This window comes from Hibiscus syriacus, unplaced genomic scaffold (genome assembly GCF_006381635.1).
Source record: "Hibiscus syriacus cultivar Baekdansim isolate YM2019G1 unplaced genomic scaffold, ASM638163v2 tig00110391_pilon, whole genome shotgun sequence".
NCBI classification, from domain to species: domain Eukaryota; kingdom Viridiplantae; phylum Streptophyta; class Magnoliopsida; order Malvales; family Malvaceae; genus Hibiscus; species Hibiscus syriacus.
In genome coordinates, this window is record NW_024062719.1 from 1,508,062 (window position 1) to 1,521,038 (window position 12,977).

At 31.1% G+C, this 12,977-nt stretch overlaps 1 protein-coding gene across 1 annotated transcript; it reads right to left on the reverse strand.

Moving 5' to 3' along the window:
* Window positions 1-634: 634 nt before the first annotated feature.
* LOC120123160 (probable protein phosphatase 2C 46) lies at window positions 635-4,861 on the reverse strand. Its single transcript, XM_039142114.1, is given in 6 exon segments — window positions 635-1,046; window positions 1,375-1,548; window positions 1,550-1,612; window positions 2,995-3,362; window positions 3,564-3,985; window positions 4,497-4,861. Coding segments are annotated over 5 exon segments (1,194 nt in total). The 5' UTR covers window positions 3,883-3,985; window positions 4,497-4,861; the 3' UTR covers window positions 635-776.
* Between the last annotated feature and the right edge of the window lie 8,116 nt (window positions 4,862-12,977).

Sequence of the window (12,977 nt, forward strand, 5' to 3'; positions counted from 1 at the left end):
TTCATTCCAAAAAAAAATGAACATCTTTAAGTCATAATAATTTAATTTTTGCCAAAATTTTAAAATTTGATCACTTTTCAATAATTTAATTTTTGCTAAAATTTTAAAATTTATCACTTTTCAATAATTTAATTTCCTAATTTAATCATGTGTTATAATTTATTTGTCGCAATTGTTAAATCTATTCATATTTATCTTTCGTTCGATTATTTTTTAAGTTTTTATATTTTTCATGTATAATCCTTATATGATCTTAAATAACTAATTATAATCATCTAATTAATGATTAGTTATAATTTTAAATTTTTCTTTTTAATAAAATTATTTGTTTCTATTTTGTATAAAAAACATGTTTATGCTTCTATAGAAAAACATGATTTAAGTAAAAATAACGAAATAATTGCTTAAACACAATTCTTTTACGTACGCAAGAATGTGAAATTCATGATTTATACTCCTATCATCCGCATAATAGGAGATTCACACAGTAAAAGAGTAAACTGCACTAACAGAAGAACAAAACGAAGCTACTCATATATGAACTATGAAAACTATCCCAAGAGATAACTATAATAATCGTCAACTTGTTTTTTCTATAGTTCTTTCGCGTTTTTCGATGAACGTAATACGGGCATTAGTTTCCTGTTAAACGTTACAGAGTACATTAAAGAATCGAAGGCTCGCTCCTCATTTATCGCTTTTCGGAAGCTACCTGGTATTCACATAAGAAAATGATACAACAAAGGAGTAAAAACATGCGACATAAGCGTACATGATCAGCTGCCACCGGCTTCGGTTGGTGTAGCACAGGGAGCCAGTATGTTAGGAGGGAAGTTAACTCCTCCCCCTCTAACGGATAGATTAGGGCCCTTAATCCAGCTGGCCCTGCTCACAAGGTTCGAATCGAGAAACACCACAATTACTGTGATGTCGTCGTGGAAATGCCGGCGGACACCGCGGTTGATCTTCTGCAAGTCGGAATACCTCATTTCTCGCTTCTTTGCTGCCTCTTGTAGAGCAGTTTTTACGAGCCTCTTTGCACTTCCCTGCATAATTCAAAACTGAAAGGTTAACATTCAACGTTTTTACCCTTACTTTCAGATCACTCCTCGTCCCCGCATGAGCATCGTTCATACGATACATGAGCAAATGTCATTTTTCCATTCTACGCATGCAGGAAGATGAGAGGAAAATCACCGTTTGTTACAGGCAAAACATTCATATCTGGTCGGTTTAAGATAAAATCATCCATATTTAACCAAAATGGAAGTTAAGACCATGGAGAAAGGCTTTCGGACTCGGACCGAATGAAAGTGTAATAAGAAAAAATAAATAACAAGATAAACAATACCTAACACTGAAGCATAGACTTACATTTCGTGGATGATTTTGAACTATATCGACAGCCTCCTGATTACTTAAGTGCTCCCATAGCCCATCCGATGCAAATATCACAAATTGATCCTGTGGCTGCAGCTGATGCATTGATATTGATGGATCTGCACTCAATATTGGCTTTTTAAAAGGTTCACGAAGGCGGAATTTTTTTATATAAAGGCTCCCTGTTGAACTCAGCCTTTTTCAAATATACATCACCAATAGACTTGGAAATCTGAAAGATCAAGAATTCTATCAATAAGCAATCGGAAAGTGTGATCAGACAACAAACCATGGAAAACTAGAGAAAGGACATTACAATATTGAATTGCTGGACATACAGCATGCATTTGCGGAATGTACTATACCTCTCTCTCACTCTTCGATCGGGGATGTGGAGAGGGGATTCTATAATAGTGATATTATAGCAGAAGCCTCATTAACAAATAAAGGCTTTGCACCATCCTGGCCGGTCTTAAGGGTAACAGCCATGGCAGCAAAAGAATCTTTCACAAATGAAATCCATGTGCACATTGCTGTCTGAAAAACTTTAAATTATTTCTAAAGATTCCACAAATATACGTGGTTACTTGCTCCGAAGTTTCTCGACCAATTTGATCAAGTAAAAAAACCTGTCTAAACCATCAGTTAAGGAATCCGAAGTGAGAACCATCCCTTTGGATTTCCTAGCCTAGCCATAGATTCTAATATGAAGTTCAAAAACAAGGAAAATACATTTAAATAAGCACTTATTGGCTACGGTAAAAGAACTATTTCTCCAATCCCCATGCTTCGGGGAAGGGGGTTCAATTTGTTGAGGGGTTGCTGTGACCATCTTCCAAGGCCATCATGACAAGGCAACCAGAACTTAGTTTATTCGGTCAGTAAAACCGGGGGATAATTAAAATCTAGCAGAGTACCTCCTTTCACCAAACCTTTTTGTTAGCCAAGACAACTAAATGGAGCTGAAAAGTCATACAGCTAATGTGATTCAATAATAAAAAAGCCTGAAGTTTAAAAATAACCAACTCCAAGACCACCACTGAGCTTATTAGTTCCTCACTTGGAAAATACATCAATGGATAACCATCAAATTACTTTCTTTCCATGCGATCGACATGGAATCCAGCAGTGTTCGCTCAGGTTCTCTAGCTTTATGAAACAGCCAGTAGCACTTTCTTACCCCTTCTCATAACCTTTTTAATTACTAAGATCTCTTATAGTCAAAGATTTTTTTCGCATTTCCTTTTCTCTTCCAGCCATCCCACTGGAATCGGTTATTTAGACAAACTTGTCTCCTTGCCTTGAAAATTTTTAAGTTCTAAAGCATATGCACGATATGAAAACCCAGGTTCCTGCCCTTCAATAAGAACTTTAGAAACATCCAAAATTGCATCCTCTAAAGCGCTCAATTTGGACAAGAAACAGTTCAAGATCTCTCTGTGTCTGCAGAGACGTGAAAGTCGTATTTGCTCTTCCAATGATTCGTTCCCCAACCACTTATCACAGCTATGCAAAAGCATTGCTGTTTAGAAATACTGCGATTACCTACTCATATTATCAGCTAAATTACTACTAATTAAAAATTAAAAAGGAAATGTACACAGTGAAACACACCTGTATGAGACCTTTTACACGCCATACGTTATGCTTCAAAACTACAATTTGTGAGTCATCTGGATGCAATGACTTCATCTCCTGTCTTACAGACTCTATACACACATTATGCTCAGCCGACAGCTGAATGGCTAGAACCTCTCCTGTCGCCTTCACAGCTCTCCCCAAGACAGCACGGGAATCACCAAGGTTGGCAACATAAATAGTTCCACCACATATAACACCAACCAGGCAGCATGATCCAACAGCTGCAATTTGTGGTTTCATAGGCCACTGTTTAGTAACAAGAGACAAGAAACCCTCTTCTGTTGCTTGATACGCTTTGAGTATCACATCAACCGACATCCCTTGTTGCTCTGAAGTAAATCCTGAACATAACAAATATCATCAGTACAAAAGCGAGCACAGAAACATAACAAAGATGTTTCTTGGTTTCGATTCAGAACAAACACTTAACTATCGCTGCAACAAGTTTACCACAGTAATTCACAATCATATTATCACATCCAAATCATCAGTAAATAAAGGGCAACAGAAAAGTAAAATCTTAGCAAATGCTTTGGGCTTACGCTTTAGATGTTGAAAGAGATGATCGTTGATGTAGCGTGAAGTCTCTGGACCTCCATGCCCATCATATACACCAACAAAAGTACCATAGGGGCCCGACTCGTGTGAACTCAAACAACCAGACTCAAGCTGGCTCTGGTCCTCAAGTAAATTGTTAGCCTGTACAACTGCCATGGAGAACTCACCATTGATGTGCTGCCCTGAGTCCTTGTACCACAAAAGGCCATCTTGACGTCCTCCAGCTTCAGAACTTGTGTGAACGTATCGATCTGAACTCGGTCGAAAACAGGCCCTCAAAAACTTCATCAACCCAGATAACATCCCTCATCTCACCCACAAAACCCTCCCAATACTCATCTAAACCAGGCCCTACAAATTTGAAGGATGAACCCTATCCTCTGGTTCTCAACACAACACTGGAACACTGCAGCAACAACAACAACAACAACAACAAAGCACACCAAAAAGATTAGCAATAGTTCAATGTGCAGCAACCTGCAACTTAGTATCTTCCACAACCCCTAAAGGGGAACAGCACCAGCTAGAAGGTACAAAACACGAGGAGATCAATAAATGATGTCCAAGAAGCTAACTGTTTCTCGGTTTGTCATTGAGCTCAAACAACAAAAGATGTTCCTTCTTAAAACAGGAAAGTCATGACCGTACAAGGTCGAGTTGGAAAAATCAACAAAACACAAAAGGGTTTTTTTGGGAAACAAGGGAATCGGTCAAAGATCACTTTTTTTTCCTAACAAAGTAGTTTGGTCAGACCATTAGGATATCCAGAAGGTCTAATGTTTCACATTGAGAAGCTTCAAACAAAACCCAGATTCACAAAACTCTCTACACCCACTAATCATTCATAAATCAACTTATATTTCCAACACCAAGCACAGGAAAACATATAGGGAAAAGACCAAAAGGAGAAATCTTACCTTTTAATTTGACAACTTTAGGTTATATGCTTGAAAAGGAAGATCTGGGAATAGAAAAGTAAGAAACTTCATGCGGGGTATGAAACTTGGAATTACAGATCTATGGATCAGTCAAATCAAAGGAAAATAAAGATAAGAATTGGGTTTTGGCTTCTGATTTGGTTGGTTTCAAGTTTCATCAAGTGATGAGATAATTGAAGAAGAATGAATGAAATGGATGAGCTTCAAAAAAGTCCTTTTATGTGAAAAGATTTCGGCTTGCTCCTAAAAATAGATATAGAAAATCTCTTTATCCCCCCTTATATCTCTTGTTTCTCTCAGCAGACTACAACCGTAAAAGACCAACAATGGAAAGCTCGAAGCCAGCAAAGCAAAGGTCCAGTTTTGGGCTCCACACCCCTAAAATAATTGCAAAAAAAAAGGATTTAAAGAGAAAAGCTTTCACAAGCTTAAGCTTAATAGTCAATAAGAACAACGTTTCTGAGTACATATATGAAACAAAACTAAATTTCTAAATCAGTAATGAAATTTTCCTACTGCTTTCATTCAAAAAGATTTATATTTAACATCGAGTTCGTTATCATTTTACTCAAGTATACCATTTGTATTATAATATTAACTTATGTAAGGAAGAAATTAGATCTAATGGGGGTAACAGGTGGCGCCATTTTTGTTTGCCACGAACCTAACTATCACCGGTGGTTTTCATCTTTGAATCACTGTGTTGTTACACGTGTTAGTTCTATCAAAAGTAGTATGAAATTGTGGTACCTTGGGCGGTGGTCGTTATTTACAGGTTACTGTTGGAAAACCCGAGTAACGCAGACTAGAACCCTCCACAAAACACAAGGAATCATTGGCTGCTTCGTTTCACTGTTAAACTAAGGGTAAACTACATCAATAACCACTAATGTTTGAATAAGATTTTTCTTTTCCCATTAAAGTTTCAAAAGTAACACATTAGTTACTAATATTATCGATTTATAACAAAATGATCACTCCACCGTTATGTCCGTCAAAGAGTTTATAATTAAGGGAACCATATCTTCTTTGAAGATCACAACCAAAGAAAGATTCAATGATTTCAACCTATCAATTAATTCATGTATGTTTTCGCATCTAGTATTTTTATTCTTAATGATTTGACATAATTAGATCAAAGTTTGATTTCATATTTATTATGATTTGATTCTAACAAGTGATATTATCGTAATGTCTAATTATTAAGAAACAATTATTATTTTTATTTGTTGGATTCAAAATTTTTAATCTGTAATATTCGATTATATTTTTTAGTCGAGTAGTCTTTATCAATAGATACTTATAGGGATGGACATGGGTCGGGTCGGGTTTTTGGTCCACCCGACCCGAGAACAATAATTCCTCCACCCGAGATCATACCCGCATGAAACAAGATTTCACCCGACCCGACCCGATATATAACTTAAAAATCCAACCTGACCCAAAATAATAATAAAAATATTATTTTTATTCAATAAAAACAGTGACTTAATTGAAAAAAATAATATATAGAGGGGTATTATTGTAATTATTCCTAAATATATATAAGACAAAATTATATTCTTTTCGGGTCGGGTCGGGTCAGATATTTTTCACCCTAAATCCGACTCGAACATCACATTTAAAAAATTCGACCCGATTCGACTTAAACCCGATTTTTTAAAAAAAATCCGACTCGTTTGGGTCGGAACCCATCGGATCTGCGTCCCATACCCATCCCTAGATACTTATTTATACGTATAGGTGATTTTTACAGCATTATTAATTATAATTAAATTTTGTTGTTGTTACATATTTTTTCTCGGATTCGAAAATTATTGCGCCAATTATTAACTTTTGTTAATTAATTTCCTGAATTATTATTTTAACAGTTTTAGGTTTAAAAGGAGCATATATATTTTCCACAACTTTATTATAAGTTACTTCAAAAATCATGGCGTGGTTAGAAAATTCAGTTTTGGTATTTTTTTATTGTTATAGATTATGAAATACGACATTGATATATTCGATTAAATTTGATTAAAAAAATTTATCTTTTAATCTTTAATTAAAGATTTAATTCACTAGTATGTACTTTGACTTTGACTTTTGATTAAATGTTGATTGTTTTGAATTTGATATATCTTTGGTAATTTATAAAGTTATGAATTAAATGATGTTTAAGGAATTTTTCAGAAACAATCAAAGATTTGAGTTTCTAATTTTTTATAGCACCATTTATGTAACCTTATTTTGAGTTATTTCGGATATTGTGGTGCAATCGAAAATTTCAATTTTGACCTTCGATTGTTATATAAATATTAAATTTGAATATTAATATTTATTTTGAGACAACTAAATTAAAGTAATAAGTCGTTAGAGTGACATTAGTTTGATTTTCAAATATAAAGGTTATGTACATGTAACTTAAGATATGTTAGTATTGATTGGCCCAAAAGAAGATTAATATTGACATAATCGCATGTACAACTTTGATAATAAACATGTGATAATTATTCAGTTTGATGTGTGAGTAATAAATCGACCCAAATGAAGATTTTTGCTTGACGTGTTCTTATTATCATTGTTTGGTTACCGCATCAAATATCACTTAAGGTGAATATTTTGTCTTAAGATGAATATTAATGGAGTATTTGATATCTTGAGATAAGGTTCAAGTGTATTCAAATTTATTATTATTTTGGCTATCTTTTAATTTAATTGAAAGATTGAGAATTTGGGTGTTGACAATATTTATATGGTTTTATTTATATTGTTAATGCAATATATCTATATATTCAATTTGATATTTCAGTTTTGATTGTTAGTTATTAGAATATATATATATATATATATATATATATATATATATATATATATATTGAAACAAATTAATTCATATTTTGGCTAAGTCTCATATTTTAGTAGATTTATTGAAACAAAATATCGTCAAAGTAACCTCTTTTGTGTAAACCAATTTATTTAAAATATCAAGATGATTATGTGTTTCTTGTAATTCATGCGTTTATTAATTGACTCAAAGGAAAGTTTAATATTTGGTCGAATTTCAAGAGACACATGTGGTAATAATATGTGACAATTATAAGGTATTTTATGTGAGCATTACATTAATTCAAATATTAGTCTTTTGTTGTACATATCTTATTGTCAATGTTTGATTTTTACAACAGGAGTATCATCTATTGTTAATATTATTGTCCAAAGACTTAATATTGTTGTAGTGTTTAGTATCTTGACATGAGAATTAACCATTATTTTTTTAATTTATATGTTTATTTAAGATGTGAGCTTCATATTTGTTTATATTTTGTTATGTATTCAACTAATTATATATTTATTGCTATCATATATTTTCTGCTCATGCTTAAAAAACGAATCTCAAGGAATTAGAAAATGCACTTTCATGTGGTTTTGGTTGTATGAACATAGACTTTGCACTAAGAAAAGAATAATTTTCACCTCTCATGGGGGATTATATCCTTAATTGTTATAAGCAGTTTTGAGAGGTGAATTTTGTTCAAATTGCATAAGTTTACTGGTTGTAGACACTCATTTTCTTAAAAGATAGAAATAGCAAGAGTTCCTCTCTTAGGAGGACTCTTCCTCCACCATGTCTTTTAAAGCAACAACCACATCAACAAACGTGCAACAACCGAGTAAGGAGTCTAGTTACATTAGGATTCTATTGTTAATAGGATTCTAAAAATAGTTAGTTTTTTTCACTATAAATACATGTAATCCTCCCCATTTGTAACAGAGGATTTACATACAAAATACAGAGGAAAGCACGGAAAATACAAAGTCAAAGCTATTGTAAACGATTCGAAAAGGAAATAAAATGTAGCATTTTTTTACTTTTGATTCGGTCCCTTACATTTACGTTTTAATTATTTTTTTTAACTTTATTTATACGCACATTTCCCTTGTTACTCATTTTATTTAATTATTTTGTTATTTTTTTCTTTTTTTTCATGTAATATTTTTTTTAACATTTTATGCATTTTCATTTTTACTTTAGTATATATATATTTTTTAGATTACACATATATATATATGTTAATTTTCATTATCTGTTTTATTAATTTATATATATATTTACTATTTTTTATGCTTTTATTTATTTTATATATATACATATTATCATTTCGTTATCTTATATCTATTATTTATTTAATTTTATTTTATATTTTCCCCTCTTGCATTATTTATTTATTACTATGTATATATATTTTCACCATTATTTTCTAATATTTTATTTATTTCATTTGCTTTTATGGACTTTATTTACTTTTTTATGTCTTTTAATTTATTTATTTATTTATTTATTTATTTTTCTTTTCGTTTCTTTTTTTTATTTAATTTACTTGTTACGTTAATTTATATATTATTTTCTTTGTCTTTCTTTTCATTTATTTTATTTCTCCTTTTTCATCAGTTTTTTATTTTGTTAGTTTTTATTACCTTTTTTCTAACACATTTGTTGACTTTTCTAAGAGTACGTTTTCAAATCAATCAATTGTAAGTAATTTGAATCGGGTCTGTTAAATTTTAATTTAAATTTTGAATTTTCGCAACTAAGACAACCGACAAATTAATTGGTACCGAAAGGGCGGTTCAAGGGTGTTAATCCTTCCTTGACCGTAACCGACTCCCGAACCCGACACATTTCTAGTAAAAACGCAGATCAGGTAAGATGGTGTCCGACCCACCCAAATTCGTTTTAAAGTGGTCGGTGGTGACTCCCAACCCAATTATTTCAAGTCGAAGCCCAATTCTAGGGCCCAACCGAAAGACGGTTACGACACTGGTCATGAAACATAATATTTTAGAAGCCTTTATGAGCACATAACCAGAAAAGATTACTTAGGCCAATAGTTTCCTTGACAAATTGAGAAATGTTTTTGTCCACACAAAAAAAAGAACAATAATGTTTAAATGACATCACTTTTGACTTCTTTGATGTTTATAAGGTATAAGAGTCAAGGAAATGTGAGGGAGTACATTATGGATATGTTTCATATTGCTTCAAGACTTAAGACCCTTAAAATCGAGTTTTTCTATAGAATTACTTGTTCTTATGACTTCAGTATCGCTTTCTATAGAGTTTAATCAACTCAAAGGGATAAATGAACTCTAAATAAACTCAATTTTCATGTGTGCAAGAGGAAGAAGGTTGAAACATATTTGAGAGTACTCACTTGAAAAATGCAGATAAATATAAGGGCAAAAATAAAACTAGATTGTAATTGCTTCAAGACTTAAGACCCTTAAAATCGAGTTTTTCTATAGAATTACTTGTTCTTATGACTTCAGTATCGCTTTCTATAGAGTTTAATCAACTCAAAGGGATAAATGAACTCTAAATAAACTCAATTTTCATTGTGTGCAAGAGGAAGAAAGGTTGAAACATATTTGAGAGTACTCACTTGAAAAATGCAGATAAATATAAGGGCAAAAATAAAACTAGATTGTAGTTGTTAAGGGTCCAACTCAAAAGAGACAATAATATGTTATAAAGGGTTATTCTCTTTTGCGATAAGTTAGGACATATGAGGAGAAATTGAATTTTAAAATATTAAGCAACTACTTTGGTTATTTTGAGCGGTCCAAGGGTTATAAGTGTTATGATCTCTTAATTAAAAAATATTTTAAGGCGAGATCTATAAGTTTGTTTTTTAGGATGTTGAGTTTGGAGGGAGAAATAAGGTTTAAGGAAATGCTTTTGAGGGAGAATTGAAGTATAACTCGATTCCTATTATCAATTTTGATGATATCCATGTGTTCATACATGTCGTTAATCAAAAAGTGAATCTAGAGCATCAACAAGATAATATTGAACATCTCTCCATTTAAGATGAGAAATTGTTACGGAAGAACAAATTCAACAACCTTAAAGAGAAAGTGTCATTAAGAAAACCCACAAGATGAAAAAATATTTTAAATTTTTATGTTTCTACAAGAAACAATGATAACAATAGAATGATGGTAGATGATCTAATTAAATTTTGTCATGTCATAAAAGTTCTTACTCTCAAAAGTGAATTAATGTCATGTAAGAAGAGTATAAGTTATTTACAAGAAAATAGAGTTTGGAAACTTGTCTCATTACTTGAAGATGAAAAACTAATTGGTTTGAATGTATATTTAAAACCAAGATGGATACAAATGGTGATGTTAATAGGTATAAGGCATGTCTTGTATCTAAAGGACATACTGAGAAAGAAGACATTAATTTTGTGTAGACTTTCTATTTGTATTCATTAAAAGACTCTTTTACGATAATCATGATACTTGTTGCTCATATTTGAGTTGGAGTTACATAAGTTGGATTTCAAAATTGTGTTTCTCAATGGTAACATTGATGAAATATTTTATACGGTGCAATTAGAAAAGTGTGTCTATTGATACAAAATTAATGATATGCAAATTAAGGAAATCCATTTATGAGTTTAAGTATAACTCTCGTTAATTGTATAACAAATTTCACCTAGTGATTATCTCGTTTTAGTTTTAAGATGAATTTGGCTGACAATTGTATATATTATAAGTTCAATGTGAGTAAACAATATAATACCCCTTATTGTTAAAGGAAACAAGTTTAGTCTTGATCAGTGTCGTAAGAATAATTTTGAAATTAATGAAATAAAAAAGGTTTCCTTATGTTTTAAAATAAATAAAGAATTTAAATGTATACTAAGGTTTATATGCATTCAGACATATCATATGATTTTAGGATATTAAGCATGTATTTAAGTAATTTGGGTATGGATCCTTGGATAGAAATCAAATTGATTCATACAATACATTTAAGAACAAAAATATTACATGCTCACATATCAGTGGTCGAGTAAGCATGAGATCATTAGGTTTATAGACTCTGACTTATTGGAATATGAATGCAAAAAAATTGTCACATGAACTGTTAATTATAGATTGATAAGAAATACCACTTGAGTTTTTTGTGAAAACTAAGTTGTAGTCCTTTATTCCTCATACAATAGAAACACCTTAAAGTCTAAGCAGATAGACATTATGTTTCTTATTGTTAAAGAAAATTCAGAGTGTTTTTGTGTTTATAGAGCATATTCGTACAAACTCATAATTGAGCGCTTATTAAGGGACTGCCACCTAAGGTCTTACATGACCACACTACTCATGTGGGTGTAATATCATTTAAAGATATTCAGTTTAGTGGGAGTTTGTTATTTTAATGTTCATTTGTTATAGACAATTTTAGTTACTTCAGTTTAAGGATATTTATGTTAAAGTTATTTTTTGTAGAAATAAAGTTTATTTTGGTTTATCTACACTATAGCTTTGGTAAAATTTGATCTCACTAATGTTTAAAGAGAACCGGCTCGAAATAGATATGTGTGGTTCACATTGCATGCAATTTCCATGATTGATCTATGTCATTTGATTGTATTTGTATACTTGACCATTGGTGGGTCTAATTATGATTGATATTGCAAAGGTCGCTTTAATCCTATATATATATAATTTACGGACGAGATTGTTATAGAATACCTATTGTACAATAACAAATTTTGAGCTCCATTTATCAGGAAACATATATTGCTCAACTGGGAGATTATTGGATTAAAATCCATAATTATGGGCATATATTTATAATGTATATTGTTATCATAAAATATGACATAAATTAAGTGACAAATTATGTTATTAGAAGTGACCAATTATGACATTAATTAAGTGACCAATAATGTTTTGGAAATAAAAGTGTATATACTATTAAAGTTGTATTTATAATTTGATTAGGGGCAGAGTTATGAATATAGACAATAATTGATTCTTAAATCAGCTATATAAAGGAGTTATAATCCCCAAGAAATAGACAATCATATATTTACTCTTATCCCTGTCAAAGAGTTTATACTTAATGAAACCATATCTTCTCGAAGATAACTAATAACCCAAATGAACTGATGGAACGTTCAAAATAACAAAACATATAAATTTGATAAACTCTTCTTATTATTTGTTCTCCTTAAAATTAACATATAAATATTATTTACATAAACTTAAATTTAATTTAATTTATACGATTTACTCTTCTTATTATTAGTGAATTAATCTAGAAGTATAAATAAGTTTAAATTCCTTATCAATAACATCTATTATTTGTCAATGATTCTATCCAATTATTATAATGTAACTGTGACTAAAGTGTTGGATTTGACGATTCATCACTTTCGGAAAAGACCCTCCCCAAATATGTTAATTTCCAATTATTACAATAGTACAATTATCATTATTATATATGTTGGTTTATACATATAACTGTAACGTGAATTGCATGGAGAGGAAAATTGGAAAGAGTGATGATTTTCATCCTATATAAATTTATTTGAAATTTATATATTTTATTTATTAATTGATTCAATTTAAATTTAAAGAGTTTTTATTAAATTCAAAAAATTTATTTTAATTTTTAAGATA